The sequence below is a fragment of the Eurosta solidaginis genome, chromosome 4, assembly GCF_040869045.1.
Source record: "Eurosta solidaginis isolate ZX-2024a chromosome 4, ASM4086904v1, whole genome shotgun sequence".
Classification (NCBI taxonomy): domain Eukaryota; kingdom Metazoa; phylum Arthropoda; class Insecta; order Diptera; family Tephritidae; genus Eurosta; species Eurosta solidaginis.
In genome coordinates this window covers 5,068,232-5,087,533 of record NC_090322.1, presented here as the reverse complement: position 1 = coordinate 5,087,533, position 19,302 = coordinate 5,068,232, and the positions used below count along the sequence as shown (strand labels likewise).

Below are 19,302 nucleotides of genomic sequence, written 5' to 3'. Positions count from 1 at the left end.
GTCTTGAGTGTGGCAGACGGCGTTTATAATTAAATATTATTTTGATATTCTTGAACGGTTTTCTTTTTTACATTTTGGAGTCTTTTTTTTAGCTCTTGGGAAAATAGTATAGCCTATAATTTAGCCAGTTGGCGCATATTTTCTAGTATTTCTTTGCTATTTGCCTCTTTCCAAAGCGAGCACGGCTCTGCAATTGAATTCTTTACCATTTGTTGACGTCTCCATAGTTTGAAATTGTTTTGCTAGTGCTTATTTGTGTTGTTTTTGTGCCTTCTCCGGCTGGCAGTTTGTGGCTAACGACAACTATGTTCTATGTATAATCGTCGCATCTACATAGTAAAATATCAAATTTTGTTGTGCATATTTTTACTGAGATTATACCTTACATTTATTCGCTTTGTGGTTTCTGGTTACGTTACAAAATGAAACCTCACAATAACCAGCAGTGTGCACAACTGCACATTTGGAATGCTCTTCACAAAAAAAAAATAATAATAATTAAATTTTTGAACTAAAGAATCAAAATTAGATCCCAAAACAGGCAAATTTTCAATTTAAGCGTTTCTATGCCGTGCGTTTTTTAGCATTAATATAACTTGCTTCTTTCCATTGCGCTTCCATACTTTCTTGCCTAACCATCAACTGGGTAAATTTTTTTTTTTTCGTTTTGTTGCCTTTAGCTTTGCGCATGTTCTCAACGTTCAGCCAACAGCGTACAAAATGAGTACACCAACTTTTAGGCCCCCATCGCTCGTAGTGTGATGAATGATTATCTTTAAGCCGTACTTTTAAGCCGCAGAAAAACGGTTTCGGCTGTTGCCACAATCCACTTTGTTGTGGTTACAAGTTCCGTTGGTATTTGCCGTTAGATGAACACGTTCCAGCGATGCGCGCACCGTAGACCGTTTGTAGTCACTGAAGCGCGAATATATTAAATTTTTCATTTGTTTTTATGTTTTAGTTTTTATTCTTTTTATTTTGCATTTTCCACATGGAATTCACATTTCGTTTTCTGCTTAGTAAACTGGACAAACGCGTCGTACGACTAGTGTTTGGTGTTGGAATTCATGCTACAAGTTGTAACATGCCACATTTGGTCAGTTGCGATTGAAATTAATGGATGTAATAGGCGACCTTAGCTACAATGTACAATCCAATTTTTTTTCTTTTTTTTAATGGAACGGTCAATTTATATAACAGGAGTGGCCCATTTGTCTGGGATCTCGTTCTCGCATTTTTGCAAATTTCGTAGGTCTAGCCAATTTGTTCTTGCAGGGCGTTTGTCTCAGCATTCGAAGGTTTTGGGCCTCGATACAAAGTTTTGTTCCACACATACATAGATAAACTTCGCACCTATATTATAAAATAACTTCCTTCTCTTGGAAAATACTAGAAGCTTTCTGGGACCTTGCTGCTTCTAGTCTTAGCCTTGTAAGCGCAGGGCGCGAGCACAAAACGTGCACGATAGTTTCCTCGTCTAACCCTCATTTCCTACATCCGACATCACTGACTAGACTTAATTTAGGCTTAAAAGCATGTGACTGACGACAGAAAGCAGTGTCCAGTCAGAATACCCATCAGAGCCTACAGTCCCCTCTTTTTAATTATAAGAGTAACTTTGTTCATCTAAGGTTATGAGTCCTGCATATCATCTACAACTTGCGCCGCGGTTGGTTCAGAGCCTTCCTTGCTTGGTCGGTCATGTGCAGTTTTCGCCTTATCTTAATCTGATTGGATCGTCTACTTTACAAGTTATGAGCGATGCGCCCTGTTTAGCTAGCTCTGTTGTGGCTCTAGGAGATCCATCGAAGCGCATGTAGAGAACTAAGTAGTCTCTGCCTTACAATCCAACTCCATGGGCTTTACAATCGCTGTAAATATCCATTAAAAGAGAGAGGGACCTTCAATTTGAGTATCAGACTTCTCCGATCTAGCTTGCTATTTGTTTACTAAAACAAAATTGCAGTAAAAGTTATCACAAGCTTAAATCAATGTAGTGATCAAACATTTTCTCGTCTCCATTTCTAACAGATCTCTTCAAGTTTCTGTTGTCGCTGCGTTGCTTTGTCGTGTTTGGTGATTTTTGCTATTTTCGGTTAGAATGTCGTTCGTCGTTTTATATTTATTGGTACTTTAAACTTTTGAGCTTTTGTGAACATAAACAATACCTGAAATATGACACTTGCACTAAAAATGCACAACAACCCCAACGCACTTTGACCCTGTAACACAGATAAAAATTACAATTGCCCAGAAATCGACCTTTCAGCTTTCGTATTTACATATATTTGGCCAACAGAAAGTAGAGAAAAATTGCAGCAAACCTTGCATGAAAGGGTGTCAAGCTCTATCGATCTCAATCAAACTAAAGGGGTAATTAAACTTCCTTAACCCTAACGCCATAGTCGTAACCATACCCATACCCATAACCATCTCCAATGTGATCGATTAATGGTGCCTTAACCTAAATATCGTAAAAATTTCATAAAAATGAAGAAAACGCAAAAAATTACAAACATATTCCACTAAAAATAAGTCTCTTAGTCATAACGTATCCAAAACAATGAATGAAATCTACAAAAAGTTATTAAATTCACCAACTCAAATATTTTTAGGTTATGGATATGGCGAGAAACCAAAAACCAATTGGTTGGCTATGGTATGGTTATGGCGTTAGCGTTATGGTATGGCACCATTAACCGATTACATCGATTTCCATAAGGTAGGTTCGATCAGCTGTTTTATCTGGTTTTGGTTTTATGGTTATAAGTCACCTTCAATTGGCCCTTAACCTCGTGTCACTTGGCTTTTATTAGCCATGTTCGTTTACCACTACACATACCGATACGTACCTACATCTGTCAAATGTTGTGGCATGCATGCACCTGTGTTGTGCTGCGTTGTTGGTGAAAGTTCTGCAATCATTGTAAATTTTACCAAGTAGCGCAACTAACAGCTGATCGGTGAAAATTCGCACATTCACACGCACAGTTCTCGACTCAATTTCAAAAACAAACTTTATATTATTTAACTCAATTTTTAAAGTGAGATAATCCTTACGAATTTATGTATATAGAATATATAAGGTCTTTTTGTTGTTATTAAAACAATAGTTTTATTTATATTAAAGCTTTTAACATTTTTTTTTAACTTTGAAAAAACTCCGAACACCATTCCTTCATTATATGACATTCGACTGCCTAGTCCACTGCCTTCCACTCTATTCGCAACATAACCTCTATTTAAGCTGCCAAACTATATAGTAAACAATGTCTGCAATGACGATTTGCAGTTAGTTTTATTATTTATATGAATAGCCTTTCTATGTCTTATTGTTTTAATAGTAATTAATTGGTTAAATGAAGAGTTTGTTTCATTACTTTACGCCCAAATCAATTCAATCAATCAAATCTATTTTTTATTTTTTTTATTACTTAATATTTTCTGCATATACAAGAAAACATACACAGCATGTGGTGCTGCATACGTTTTTACTTTTTTTTCTTTCGTTCATCGTTTTAAAATTCAAATTTGTTTCACACAAATAAACTGCGCGCTCAGCATCTTTTTTTTTTTTTTTTTTTTTGTAGATACTCAGAAGTAAAAATATGTAATTATTAATAACAAACAATAGCAAAATATGAAAAACAAAAGCTTGGCTAACAATTAAAGAAATCGAAAAGGAAGGTGGTAAAGCAAAAAAAGCGAAATGAAAAAGAAAATAAATTTAAATGCAGTTCAAAAGCGTTTTAGCCAAATGTTTGCGCCTTTAGCGCTTGCTTTACTGACAGCTAGCTGCCTTGGCTCAATTCGCAGTACAAAAACAAACGTTGAAAGTGAACAACTGATAATTGAACACATGTATGAAAAAGTACAATAGACATAACAACCAACGTTTTGAAAAAAAATCGAAGCTAACATAGACAGTCACTGGTTTTGGCTTCAGAATGGCGGCATTATTAGTAGACCTAGGCGGATTTTGATAGTTAGCCGAATTTATACAGCCCAATTCTAAACGAAAATTCCGTGCGAGTTTTTTCCCTTCTCCCATTCCTCGTATTCTAAATAAAAATTCCTTGTGAGTTTTTTCACTTCTCCCTTTCCTCCTATTCTGAACAATGTTCGAAAAAGCGGAAATCGGTTATGGGAGAAAAGTAGGTATTATGAATGTGAGGGAGAGGGAGATTTCTCTGCCATTTCATAGGAGTTTTTTCACTTGTTAAATTAAAGGGAATGCATCAAAATAGTTAAAGGAAATTGGTTCTTTTAAGAAAGAACATTTATTTGTACAAATTTGTGCTAAAATATGTATTTACATTCTACCACAATAATCTCACTGTTAATACAACAACAACTACAACCACAATATTCTTTATTTTAAGTCGAAAAGTATATCATAATCAACGGTAGAGCTCTTGGTATACATATTTGATGCAGCCATCCAGAAATTGCGCAAGGATTTTTTAATAAGGCTTAAAAAGTTTTTGGCATATGACGAAGGACGAATTCAACTCAACTTGGCCGTCAGAAAATTGCTTTGCTGAATGAAAGCAGGCAACTCCGGCAGATTTGTGTTATGCGGCCGTCTTCTTCTTATGTTCCGCTGTTGATGTTGCTGTGGTACCAATTCATTACTCATTTCAGTGAATACCACATGAAATGCAATAAATACTGTGCATTGTTTATATTTTATTTCTTAATTTCCAACAAATTTGCAACAATAATTAAATTTTTCAATTTTTTAAACAAAATAAGAAATGTGCAAAACAGCTGACTTCGAAAATTCGAAATTCCTATTCCCCAATTATTGTTCTCCCTAGGAGAACAGAATTGGAGGAATTTTTCCGCGGGAATTAAAAAATCCGCGAGAACAAAATTCCGCGAGAATATTTAGAATTGGTCTGATAGTCTTGTTCCTTTTACTAAGCTATTTCCAAGAGTGATTTAGAATTTGTCAAATGTATTTCGGGATAGACATTTCTGCTTATTTAAAAGGCTAAGGGCAGTTTTCTCGACTGCCTGCTGAAATTTAGCTCTTCTTTAAACACAATTTCAGTTTACTCGTTAAAATTTATCGATTCGACAGCGCCATCTGTTGTTTTGATACCCAAGAAACAGCTGATTCACACCGTGCAATTTTTTTCATTTTCGGTTTCACGTCACTGCATCCGGCTTTATATTTATTACGAGCCGAACCCGTGCGCATCTTGCGCAACCAATATAAAAGTATCTTATCAAATATCTACAGAAATCAGCTGTTCTATCAATCAGTTAAAACTTACAGCTTGCGCTGCCATATGGCGTATGGTAGCAACTGCCGGAAATGCAGCAAATATTCACAATAGTGCCATAGTACAAATTTCTTTGTGTGCTAACAATCTTTTATTTTTAACAAATTATTTTAATAAAATATAGCTAACAAAAGCACTACGACCAAAATTGCACAAAGCTCGCTAATAGTCCGAATCTCCATCTTTACAACCAAAACTTTATTTATAGATTCGGATTCCAAATAAGTAACGCGTGGATGCACTGCCTGTTAAATTGTCGACAGGATAAATATAACGTGGACTGCTAAAAATGAAGTTGTGATTCTGTGTTTCAGAATCCACGTTTTCTGAAGTATATTAACAGGCTTCGGAAATATATTTCTGTGTTCTAAAGTGCACTTAACGGTTTCTTAAGTACATTTAACTTGCTCTGAATAAACGAATGCGTATTGCAGCGCAGTTAGGAAAAGAGGACAGAAAAATAAACCGGTTTGGCCGAAGTCGAATACCTCGCTCGATATCCAACCCTTTTTTTGTCTTTCTGACCAACGCGATTTCTCTTTGTCTGGACTCAAATTCACAGCATTATGTGACGTATAACCGTAAGTATTTTGCCCCTGGTACGCCTATTGTAAAAAATAATGAGTTATTAGATTGAAAAAGTCTGATTTATGACACTGTTAGAAAAACAAAATAACGATAACTATATAGTTACTGTGTTCTAACCCACAACTGAGTATAAAAAATTATACTATTTGCCATGTACAGTTTTTTTGGGACCTATTTCTCTGCTAAAATTAAGCAGTGTGGCTGGCCGATTACGCTATTGCAAGCCGGCTTAACTGTTATGAACTCATAATTTGCAGCGATGTACTTTTGTATTAGCTCATATAATCACGTATACGACGACGAAACAGACATGTCCATGGGGAGATCATAACGATGATGGTAAACGATGGGTTCCAAGTTTAAATTAAAGGTAATTAATTTTGCGATGCTGAGATGCTGATAATTTATATTGGCGATAGCAACAATAGCATAGAAGTCGTAATATATATAAATTGATCCGTTTATTGTTAAAAGGGCACATGTCCAGCTTTGGGCAAAAAGTACATTTTTCAGTTTGGTCGATGAACAAACTTCTGGTAACACTGTGGACTCATTCAGTCTATGTGAATGTGTTTAAGAACCTGACATAATCTAGGCGATATCACATATCGACTTTGGTTCTGATAGGAACCGGTTAAGAGGTATCACACAGTCGTTTATTTATTTATTAGTCTACAAATTTAAGAATTAATCAGATTATTACGGATTTACTGTACAGCATACAAGTAAACAAAATTTTTATTATAAAATATTGTGACGAATGTTAGTATCACTAAGCGATACTACCATCACTAAGCCGATACTAAGCAGCCACTCGTATGTACGTAAACAAATCAATCATCATCTACACATACATACAAGGCAACGGAGGGATACTCATAGTCGCGATAAGATTGGGAGGTTGGAAAGGACGTGATTAAGTTTTTATGAAATTGAATCTTCATAACTTAGTATGGACCTTAAGCGCTCTGCGACACGCCTTAGCCATTCGCAATTGGCATCAAAATTTGTATGTGATATATTTTACCCTGGTACTACCGTTTGAAGTAAGACTGCAACAAATCGGAAACTTATTTTATAAGAACCACCCCAATATACATACATACCATCACGCATACACAGTTTCGTATTTATTTGAGTGCGACATCAACGGAATGAACAATTATATAATTAATGCATTTTAAATTGGATGAATATATTTATGCGAGTCTCAATGGAAGATAGTAAAGCTGAAAGTATTAGAAAGTCAATTCGGAGATAGAGTGGCCGGCGGGTATGGGATAGTAGGTTAGGATCAATCATGGTGGTACTGTGTGTGCGAATGTGGTGTGAGGGGAATATGAAATAAGAATATATTATGACATCTAATGATATTGAAATTTGAGTAACAAAGCACTGCTGGATTTCGAAAAAAGATGTTTCAATTAATTAAGTATTTACAAGCTATTATTTCAACAAATTTTTCGGATGAATAGGAAAAGCCAAAAGTAAAAGTAAAAGGGAGTCTTGACTCAACGAAGAGTAAAATTATAACTATACCAACTTCATACAGAGACTTAATGAAATAATTAGTAAAGTTTTCTACAATAACGCCCGTATTGAACTCGATCTTCCCTATAAAACACAAATTCCTAATTACCCATTATTGCTTTATTGAAGATCTAATGGATTCAAAAATCTAGTCGGATTTGCTTCGTGTTTCAGTCAATGTCAATGATAATCAAAAATGAATTATTTCAATAATTTACGAAAAACATAAAACATCAAAAAAATGGAAAATCTTATTTTTGCAGCATTTACATCAAGGGATAAGAAGGCTTTTTTTAAAACTTGCACATAGCACATATTTGGCTAGGTGCAACGTCTATGAATTGTTGCGAATGCATTTCACTTTGGTTGTTTTTAAAGGCAAGAGAAAACGGCTGCTATTTCTTTTAACTATTTTTTGTAAAATTCATAACATTTTTTTGGGGTAATAATAATAATTTATTTATTTACGGTCTTTAAGACCTAGTTCAAGTTAAAAAAAAAAATATATATATATGTATATATACATAAATAAATTTTTTACATTACATGCTTAATGACTTACAGTATAAAAATAATTTTGCTTTAAACTTATTAATATTTTCACAGTCTGTTATCGCATTTGGTAATTCATTGTACATTTTATAGCCTATATATTCTAAAGTCTTCTTCGCGAACTCCGTTCTAACTCTAGGCAGTCTTATATTTCCGCTGCTTCTAGTTCCATAGTAATGTATTTCATGATTAAAATGTATTCTCCCGTTCAGATAATTCGGTGTTATTCCTAATTTCATATGATATATAAATTTCAATGTAAAATAATATATCGACTGTTTTACACTGAGCCAGTTTAACATATTTAGCATTGTAGTTTTTGGTGTTCTAAGCGAAAATTTTAAAATTAATCGCATTGCATTGTTTTGTTGTATCTGCAGTTTTTTTATTTGTGTGTCATTTGCTAATAGCAGGATTGTTGGACAATAAATAAAGTGCGGTTCAATAATTGATCGATACACTAATATTTTGTGTCGTTGACTAATATATTTACAAATTCTGTACATAAAACCAATTTTTTTTTGCAATTTGGTTTTCTAAATAACTTATGTGTTCTCCAAATCCAAGGTTTTTGTCGATCAAGACGCCTAGGTATTTGATCTTGTCTACTTGCTGAATTTCATCGTTTCTTATGTTCAGAGTAATATTGCTTAGGTTATTGGCACCCATAATGTTTTGGTTTTTGCAAAATATCATACATTTGGTTTTATCCACATTCACTTTCAACTTTCTATGGCATAGCCATTTGTAAAGGGAGTCTAAGTCTTCTTCCATTTTCGATACCGCAAAGCGGTGATGGTTATCAATGCATCATCCGCAAATAGTCGAATAATGTAATTTTTCAAGCATTCTTTAATATCGTTAATATATATTGTAAACACTAGCGGGGCTGTAAAGTGTCGAAGATTATGTATAGGTCTTACAACCTTAGATTAACACAGTTGCTTCTATCATTAAAAAGAGAGGACTGTAGACTCATGACGGGTATTCTGACTGGACACTGCCTTCTGGCGTCACATGCCTTTAAATTAGGCTTGGTCAATGATAGCAGATGTAGGAAGTGCGGGTTGGAGGAGGAAACGATCGAGCACGGTGCGGTATTAAATTGCCAATAAATGTAATATCAATTATCCAAGTCATTCGGAAGTCGTAAATCGTGTTTTCACGAAGTGTCTGCTGGCGTGAGTCTTAAGCTAGCAGACACTCCCGTTTCTCAGAACCGGACGCAGCTTTAAATTTTTTTTTGCGGTATTAAATTGCCACTAAATGTAATATCAATTATCCAAGTCGTTCGGAAGTCGTAGGTCGTGTTTTCACGAAGTGTCTTCTGGCTTGAGTCTTAAGCTAGCAGACACTCCCGTTTCCCGGAACCGGATGCAGCTTTAAATTTTTTTTTGCGGTATTAAATTGCCACTAAATGTAATATCAATTATCCAAGTCGTTCGGAAGTCGTAGGTCGTGTTTTCACGAAGTGTCTGCTGGCTTGAGTCATATATACAGTCCAAGTTGAGCACTTTGTTACGCAGGTTTGTATTAGTTTTTGACTTGTGTTTTGTAGTTACAAATTCCTTCATTGGTTGCCGAGAGATGTTCGTTATTTCATTAATCGGCACTGTGACTCCATTAAGTTTCTGTGTGAAATTGGGATTATGTAATGAGATCCTATATATCGTTAGCTTAATGGGAAACTGTGCTAAGTCACTTTTTTTGGAAAATTGTATTTTAATGCAGTTTTAAAACTGAATTCAAGATACATCGATCACAAAAAAAAATATTTTAATTTTTAATTTTTACGTGCTGTGGGCAATGATGTGTAAATGTGCTAAGTCGTCAGCTGTTAAAAAAAAATGTGCGAAGTCAACCTGTCAATAATATCAATCTGAATTACTAGTCATTTCTTTGTGCGCGCATTTTATTTATTTATTTAATTCATTCAGTCTAAAGGTACATGAATTGTTGTTGTTGTTGTATCGACGATAAAGACACTCCCCGAAGACCGATGTTAATGGCCCTTTGCCGGATATAGATCCGGTACTTTCCGGTAACAAAGCCCTATTAAGGTACTACTAGCTCGAACATCTCGGGAACGATTTATATGATCACATTAAACCTTATAGACCATCCCGCCCTCCCCACCCCGTAGCCAGAGCCTTGGCTGTCAATGAAACAGGATTCGCACCGGTTAGGTGAGTTGACAATTGGGTTGGAGTAGCTATATATTGTGCTGGAAACCCCTTGAGAGGGTTGCGAACACAACCCCTTGAAATTGGATTCACCCAATTCAGACATGCCTTTGGTGTTTGATAAATGCTTTGCGCTGACTTTTATCTACTTCAATTCTTACATGTCGATAACTACATGCTTTCTTACAGACTAGTTAAAAATAGAAAACAATTCAAGCTTAAACTGATATAAGCTGTTATTAAAATTAAGAACACTACTGGTTCATTCATAGCATAATTCGTTTTATGAGTTATTTCGATAAATAATCTATTATGCCGAAGATCACGCAGTGGAATATATGGAATGAACAAATTAGATAAATCAGAGCAATTCGTGCTAAAGTTTATTACATTATAGGCAAGCATGAGTGAGATAAAAGTTCTTCTGTCATGCAAAGCTGAAGACCAAGCAATTTGTGACTGCTGGTATATGATGGGAGGCCGTCTGGCCAGTGAAGCATACGTAAAGCAATGTTGTAAAAATTTTTGGAACTTTCTCAATTTTATAGGAGTTAGATTCATAGAAAGGATTCCATATTATTGAGCAATATTCAACACCACTTCTGAGCAACGATATATAAAGTGCCTTTAACGTCATAGGGTCCTTAAAGTCACTCTAATCACTAAAGTTACTCTCTTGACAACGATTAAGAGATTTAGCATTTAGCTTGTAGATAAAGTATGTGGCAGTTGTCTTTATGGAATAAGACACAACACAGCATTTGTTTGAATTTAAAAATAAGTAATTGTCTGCGCACCATCCGGCAAAAGAGTCCATATCATAACCGTTAGAAATAAAATAAATAAATAAATGTAAGGCGCGATAACCTCCGAAGAGATTTTAGGGCGAGCTTCTCTTCCAATTTACGTGGTGCTCCTTTTTTTTAATTTTTCCTACAAATTGGCGGGACGCGACCTACTAGTTTTATACCGACTCCGAACGGCATCTGCGAGGCAGATGTGTTTTCACTGAGAGCCTTTCATGCAGAAATACAATCGGAGTGCTTGCCAAACACTGCCAAGGGGCGACCCCGCTTAGAAACATTTTCTTCTAATTGAAAAACCTTTTTTCTAAAATTTTGATGTTCCTTTGCCCGGGGCGTGAACCCAGGGCATTCGGTGTGGTAGGCGGAGCACGCACCCATCACACCACGGTGGCCGTCAATGGTTAGAAATAGTTTGAGAAATAAATATTATTGTTTCTGAAATATATAGTTTTAGTGTTATATTTCAATCATTAAAGGGGAGGAGTGATGGGGTAAAAAGTGGTAAGTCAGGAGAAAAAATTTGTTTTGAGTTAGAAAATTGTGCTAAGTCATAAAATAGCTGCTGGGTTAGCATACATGATTTTTATTTATCTTTTCCAAAGCTTCTACACTCAAAAGTATTGCAACTAAGGTATCCTCATTCACAGTTTTGAAAAAAAGGTTATTTCAAAAATGATTCAGTTTTTTTCGTCTCCTGTAAAATTCGTAAAAAGTGACTTAGCACATTTTCACATTAAGCTAACGATATGTATGTATGTTTAACAAATTTTTAGTTCTATAGTTTTTTTAGAAACATTGTTTTTTTTTTTTTAATTTATCTTAAATATACTCAAACTTTAAAAATTAGAATATTTTTCAAATCAAAGTTTTAGTAACTTTTACAAATAGTTGTTAAAGATTTTGATAAAAGTTAAAACAAATTCATATATTGACAGTCAAGCAGCAATTAAGGCAATAATCTCGCATAGCACAGCATCTAAATGCGTGTTAGAGTGTAAGCAGTCTCTGGAGAGAATCGGGACAGGGAGAAGCATACATCTATATTGGGTCCCAGGGCATATGGGAATAGATGGGAATGAAAAAGCGGACGAACTAGCTAAAAAGGGCGCATCCCTTGAAGCTTGCTCCGTAGACGTCCCAATTAGATAGGGCGATATTCAGCGAAGGCGAGAGGTGCACATGATCGACCAAGCGAGAAAGGCATGGGTTCAAGCGCGGGGCTGTAAAGTGTCGAAGATTATGTATAGGTCTTACAACCTTAGATTAACACAGTTGCTTCTATCATTAAAAGGAGAGGACTGTAGACTCATGACGGGTATTCTGACTGGACACTGCCTTCTGGCGTCACATGCCTTTAAATTAGGCTTGGTCAATGATAGCAGATGTAGGAAGTGCGGGTTGGAGGAGGAAACGATCGAGCACGTTCTGTGCTCGTGCCCTGCACTTGCCAGGCTAAGACTCCAGCTATTGGGAGTGATACAGCTGTCAGATCTAGAAGCAGCAAGTGGCTTAAGTCCTGGGAAGCTTCTAGTATTTGCCAAGAGGACGGAGTTATTTTATAACATAGGTCCTGGTTTTTGATAGGGTTTTTCAGTTTGGTCGTTTGGTTAAAACAAACTTCTGGTAACACTACGGACTCAATCAGTCTATGTGAGGTCCTCATGGACCGGCCAGTTTAACCTAACCTTACCTAAAACAAATTCAAAAATAAAAAATGAGAATCTTCAAACATCACATATTTTACCAAACTATGTATTAAGTCGCCCTTGGTTCGCACCTCGGGCAAAGCAACATCAAAATTTTAGAAATAAGGTTTTTCAATTAGAAGAAAATTTTTCTAAGCGGGGTCGCCCCTCGGCAGTGTCTGGCAAGCGCTCCGAGTGTATTTCTGCCATGAAAAGCTCTCAGTGAAAATTCATCTGCCTTGAAGATGCCGTTCGGCGTTGGCATAAAACATGTAGGTCCCGTCCGGCCAATTTGTAGGGAAAATCAAGAAGAGCACGACGCAAATTGGAAGAGATGCTCGGCCTTAGATCTCTTCGGAGTTTATCGCGGTTTACATTTTTTTGTTTTTTGTTTTTGTGTATTAAGTCTAAACTCCCTTTCGTTGGAAAAGAAACAATTGGAAATTAAATTGAATCAAAAAAAATTTTTTTTAAATCAATTAAAAACTAATAAAAAAATCAGATAAAAATTACAAATTGGAAAACCTGTGAAAAAAATCATTGCTTTTATAAGTGAAAGAAAAAACAAAAGATTAAAAAAGTATGTCAGAAAAATAAAAATAATTATCTACAGATCAAACAAACATTAAAAAAATAAAAAAAAAAAATACAAGAATATAAAAATTACAAATAATAGTATAATAATGAAAAATTTAAATTATAACAATGAAAATGTGAAATAAATAAAGCTAAAATGACAAAAAATGTGTTAAAAAACAAGGAAAACACAACTATAAAAAAATTAAAAAGCACAGAACTCAAAAAACCAATAATAACTACACAATTTCCAGTTGTAAATAAGAAAGCGTCATTTGGAAATGAGAATAGTTACTTGAAAATGAGGAAGCGTAATTTGAAAATAAGATTTGTAAATTGTAAATGAGATTAGTCAGTTGTAACTTAGAAAGCGTTAAATGTAAATGCGAAAGCGTTATATGTGATTGAGAATAGTCAATTGTAAATGCGAAAGCATCACTTCGATATGAGAATAGTCACTTGTAAATAAGAATAGCCAATTGTAAATGCGAAAGCGTCATTTGTAATTGAGAATAGTGAGTTGTAAATAAGAAAAGTGAATTGTAAATTCGAAAGCGTCCTTTGGAAATGAGACTATGTAGTCAATTGTAAATGCGAAAGCGTCACATGGGAGAACAGTTACTTGCAAATGAGAAAGCGTCTTTTGAAAATTCGAAAGTGTCAATTGTAATTGAGAATAGTCACTTGTAAATGCGAATAGTCAATTGTAAATGTGAAATCGTCATATGTAAATGAGAATAAAAAAAATTAAAATAAATGTAAGGTGCGATAACCTCCGAAGAGATCCAAGGCCGAGCTTCTCTTTACAATTGACAATTCTCATTTCCATATGACGCTTACTAATTTTCAAGTGATACTTTCTTATTTATAACTGAGTAGGCATTCATAATTACAAATGATGCTTTCGCATATTCATTTGAAACTTTCTCATTTACAAGTGACTATTCTCATTTCCATATGACGCTTTCGCATTTACAATTGACTTTTCGCATTTACAACTGACGCTTTCGAAATTACATCTGACGATTTCTAATTTTCAAATGACGCCTTCTCATTTAAAAGTGACTATCATTTCCAAATCACGCTTTCGCATTTACAATTCACTATTCTCATTTAAAACTGACTATTCTCATTTACAAGTGACTATTCACATTTCCATGTGACGCTTTGCATTTACAATTGAAAATTCTCATTTCCAAATGCCGTTTTCGCATTTACAATTCACTATTCTGATTTACAACTGACTATTCTCAATTACAATTGACGCTTTCGAAATTTCATTTACAGTTTTCTCATTCACAAGAGACTATTCTCATATCGAAGTGACGCTTTCTCATTTACAATTCACTATTCTCATTTCGAAATGACGTTTTCTCATTTAAAACTGGAAATGGTGTAGAAAAAAAAAAACACATTTTTAAATTATATACATAAACATTTAAAAAAACAGGTTATCAAAAAAAAAAAAAAATAATAATAATGTAACATCCTTCACTCCGACCTTGCTGCTGCTTTTCAGTTAAAATGTATCATAAAATAGTTTATTTATATATGAAAATGAAATGTGGCAATAATAAGTATGGCGAGACGATACAGGTAGCTGCCGGAAATCAGCTGATTGGTACTTGATTTAATATTATTTGCCAATGCAACTTCCGACGCAGTACGATTTTGACATTAGTCCATCGAATTCCATAAACAAAAAACATGGATTTTTTTATTTATGTTTGTATGTATGTCGCCGTGTTGGCACCTTGTATGGTTCCGCCATGGTAATTAGTTTACCTTGAATCTGAGTATCCGAAAATCGAAGTAGCTAATGGGTAAAAGTTCCGGTGTTGCTGCTGTTTCAGGCGTTGTCTTCTTTGTTGCTTCTAAGAAACAATTTTCATTTCTTTCTATTTTTAATCTTTCGTCGTTGTTTAAAAATCAAAATAATTTCTTTTCTTGTTGCTTTTTTACTGCGCTTTACTTATTATTGTATTAAGTCTGCACTCACAAAAAATTCTATTAATAACACTTTGAGCAATGTTGCCCCACTTGTACAGATTTTTGTTTTATATTTGTTGCTTGGCTTGATGTAAAATATTGTTGTCACAGTTGCTGTAAAACAATAATTCATTTCATAAGGTAGCTATTTTTACCTTCGTTGTGTTGTTTCACTGCTCTTTTTTTTATTGGTCATGTTTTCTAAAACATTCAGACTCGCATACGGAAATTCTCATCGTATTTATGCGAGGGGTATGAAGGCCGCCTACGTAGTAATACTTTGCTTCGCGTAGGCGGTTTTGGATCGAATAAGGGGTAATATTTTGTAGCGCGGCCTCATTTGCTGAAAGGCTAAAAGCGGGAACAAACGCACTATAAATGCGTCAAAGAGAAGCAAGGCGAACAAAGCGTTACGTACATATTTCTTACGGACCCTTTTACAGGTCTGTGTACAAAAATAAAAACTTATATACGCGTCATATTTAAATACCATCGACGCTAAATGAGACTATTTTATTTGGAGAAAATTCCTTTGTATAATCTCTATGAAAGTAGAATAAAATGCTAGGCGATGCTCTCTTCTTAATAGCATTACAATAAGGAAAGGCTTTCGCTAACGATAAAGCTCGATTGCCAAAAATCTCTAAAACAATATTAAGTGCGCAGAAAAGCATGAAAAATTGAGTAACACGTGGCCATAAGCAATAGCCGCCTAGGTCCTGTGTTAAAGTAAAGAAGTGAGGCTGTTATTTTTATAATACCACCATATAGTATTAAATGTTGCATACGCACTTGATACTGTTTTAGATACTTTTGACGTGGTCTTTTAACCTTTTGATTGGGCAATTCCACATCATGAAGTGCGCTTTTTTAAACATTCTCAGAGCTCAAATTGTTACAAAGGTTTGGCTTCGACCGTTTTAATCTACAAACTGAAGCCGAATGTTCGGGCTGATTCGAGTAAATATGTATGTATGTATTTTTTGTTGTTTTTATTTTATCTGCAAAATTGGCGTTGTCTGTTGGATGACCATAGGCTTAATTACATATTATGCGCTTAATTACTTAATAAAATTATTATTAGGTTAATAAGCTTATTGGTATATGAGTAGAGGATAAAAACTGCTGCAATGCCGTGAAATGAAAACCAAAATTAATAAATAAAAGGAAGTCTGCGTGTTTTGTTTTGCAATGAGGACCGGTCAGATGGGCCAAAGTTCTTTTATTTTTTAGCTGCCTTGCGTAGCGAAAATATGCTGTCTGCAATAACAACAGCTAATAAATCAAGTAACGGCAGTTGTTCGTGCTGCAAGCAGGCAAAAGTTTTTGAATATAAAGATGTTGCATGCGCGAACTTCAGTGGAAAGCAGCGGAGCTTCACAAAATTCTAGTAGGTCATTTCCACCACACCAAAAACTTTAACACAATTTTTAACAAAATTTAACAACACAAATACACTGATTGGAGTTTTAGAGAGTAAAAGTTAAATTTCTGAACACATTAGCTGAATAAAAAGTGTAAAAATAATTGTTAAATAACAAATACAGACAGTGGTAGTTTAACAAATTCTGCTGTGGTAAGTGGTGAATGTGACCTACTAGAGGTTTTGTGAAGCTTGCTTCACACTATTTTTCGTCCCTGCAATGTCTCTATGTTAATATTGTCTCTGAAGCAGGGGAGCTGCCGCTGCGCTGCTGCTGCATCTTTTACTTCACTAATTAATCTTTTTTCTTTATTTTTGCGGTTGTATTTTTTCAAAGATTACTTATTGTGTAACTTCTCCAATCTTCTAATGCACATTGACTGGATTCACGGTTTATGTTTTATTTCTATTACACTTTTCGTGTGCCATTTTCCATTTTTTTGCAGCCGCTTTGTTTAATTGGATATCGACCCAAAACTTTCTAACGGCAGTTTACAGCATTAATTGCATTAGCACAAAAACAACAATTATATTGGAAAATTCACTTTTTTTGTTGCTGTAGTTACACATGCACATGCACGACAGCTATAGTACGCCACTGCTTTGATGCACGTCTACCAGATGCTCGGAAAAGTTTCACGATTTTCTTTTGCACTGCAACACTTTTTTATTACATCGGGCTTTTCATCGTTTTCCACAGTATTCAACGAGTCACATTTGTATGAAAAATAATCTATAAGCCGCGGCGCTTTTCCAAATTATTATCCTACCATTTTCCTTTTGCTCACCTTTCGTATCCTTTCGGCGCGTAGCCAAGCAACTTTTCGCGAAATGACATATCACGCAATTAGCTTTAATATTTATATTTTTTTCGATTAATTTAGTAGCAAACACTTTCACTACACTTTTCTTAACGAACTTTTTATAAAATTTTGTCTTTAATAAGTATTAATTTCATTCATTCATTAATTGCACTCGCGAAATTTACGGACTTTTTCAAACAGCAATGCTTCATCGCCAACGAACAACGGAAGACAACATAAAACACATAAAACAAACGCCAAATTGCTTGACAGTTCGAAAACGCAGTGCTGCCACACGGTGAGAAACTTTAACATTATTGCCTATGTAAATACAAGAGCTCTGTTATATTTGTAATACAAAGAAATTGAAATTTAAGAAGGGGTTGAACACGCCAGTTACGAGTTTTTTTGGCGAGTTGGAGTCCAGAAGAACAAATTAGTGTAGTTCACCACATGCCACACACTATTTTTCGTGTTTGCCAAATTCACCAAATGCAAGCCGCGGCGAGCATATTTTCGCCGCGTAAAATATGAGAAGTGTCAAATTACAAATAAAAAGAATGAATAAAAATGATATTGCTACTTTGTTACTCTTGTCTTGTTAAAATTATTTTCCTTGCTTAATTCCATTTATTAAGTCTTCGTCCCGCGTACTACGTCACAAAGCAATATGCAACATAACAAAATCCGAAATGGAGATCTATTTATTTGTATTTTGACATTTCTCATATTCTATTTTGTTTGTGGATCAGACGAAGGCGAGAACGGAAGAAGATTTTTTCTATTATTTCTTAAGTCTGAAATATGAGATGGCTATACTCACCCTCGTGCGTAAAATACTTTGCGTAAAAGGAGTTGCATCCATGTGTCCGCACGACTCCCAAAAAATTCGTTTCATATTTTTGACGGACACGCGCTAGTTTTTATGAGCGCCTGGTGAAGTAAAAATTTCCCTACAAATAAATAATCTTCTTCCTTAAAGATAGATGGAAAAAAAATATCTCTGCAAACAAAATAAATTCGAGAAATTTGCTTTAAGACGAGAAGTAGGAGGGAATGGAAGTTTTCCTCGGCTAAGTTATAAGATTGTGTTAGTTTTGGCCTATACGTACGAGGCCAGACAAAAAGTGTGCATGTATTAGTAGCAAGAATCGAAATAAAATCAAATTTTAAATTTTGTCTGACTGCTCTGCCATCGATTTCTTGTTCTTCCTTTTATGGCTGTCGATCAGACGTAGGCGGAAATGTAAGATTTCCTCGCCAAAATGTTAGATTGTGTTAGTTTTGGCCTATATGTACGAGGCAGGACGAAAGGTTTGAATGTGTTGGTAATAAGAAACGGCACAAAATAAAAATTTAGGATTTTGTGTCTGGTTTGATTTTTGTGCTTGTCGATGAGGAGAAGGCGGGTATGGAAGTTAGGAAAAACGTTTGCATATTTTTAGCGACATATGCTATTTTATATGGTCGCCTATTACCATGCCAGCTTTCGATGGTCTCTTTTACCTTTGAGATTTCTTGTTTAAATATTCTTGAAAAAAATGTCTTTCATATTGTAAGAAAACAACGCTTATCGGCAAAATTTTGCTATTTGGGTGCATTATCAGCATTTTTTTAATTTTGATAAAAAAAAAAACTAAGAATTAATTTGAGCGGGCTTCGAACCCACAAAAACCTACAATATTTCAGTATCCTATACAGCTGTGCCACAATAGCTGATAACTTCCCGTCGCCTAACAGGCAGTTATATGCATGATGCATAAGTTTTAGTCTAGTGAATGTTGAGTGAATGCGTAGGATATACATACTAACTAACGATAATTTCTGATTTCAAACATATTTATATGTTGTACAAAGAAGATAGCTCTATTATCCT

The 19,302-nt window shown here is 34.9% G+C and overlaps 1 protein-coding gene across 2 annotated transcripts in view; it reads right to left on the bottom strand.

Moving 5' to 3' along the window:
* The window catches only part of spdi (split discs), a 117,677-nt gene extending 100,038 nt beyond the window's left edge, over positions 1-17,639 (bottom strand). Inside the window, exons 1-2 of one of the 2 annotated variants that reach the window (XM_067779747.1) lie at positions 17,412-17,639; positions 14,997-15,314 (exon numbers count right to left, since the gene is read on the bottom strand). Coding sequence is in view for 1 of the 2 variants with exons in the window: in XM_067779745.1 (XP_067635846.1) it covers positions 17,412-17,461 (50 nt within the window). In the remaining variant the exon portion in view is untranslated. The remainder of the gene's footprint in view (positions 1-14,996; positions 15,315-17,411) is intronic. The other variant, XM_067779745.1, reaches the window with a different exon arrangement.
* Between the last annotated feature and the right edge of the window lie 1,663 nt (positions 17,640-19,302).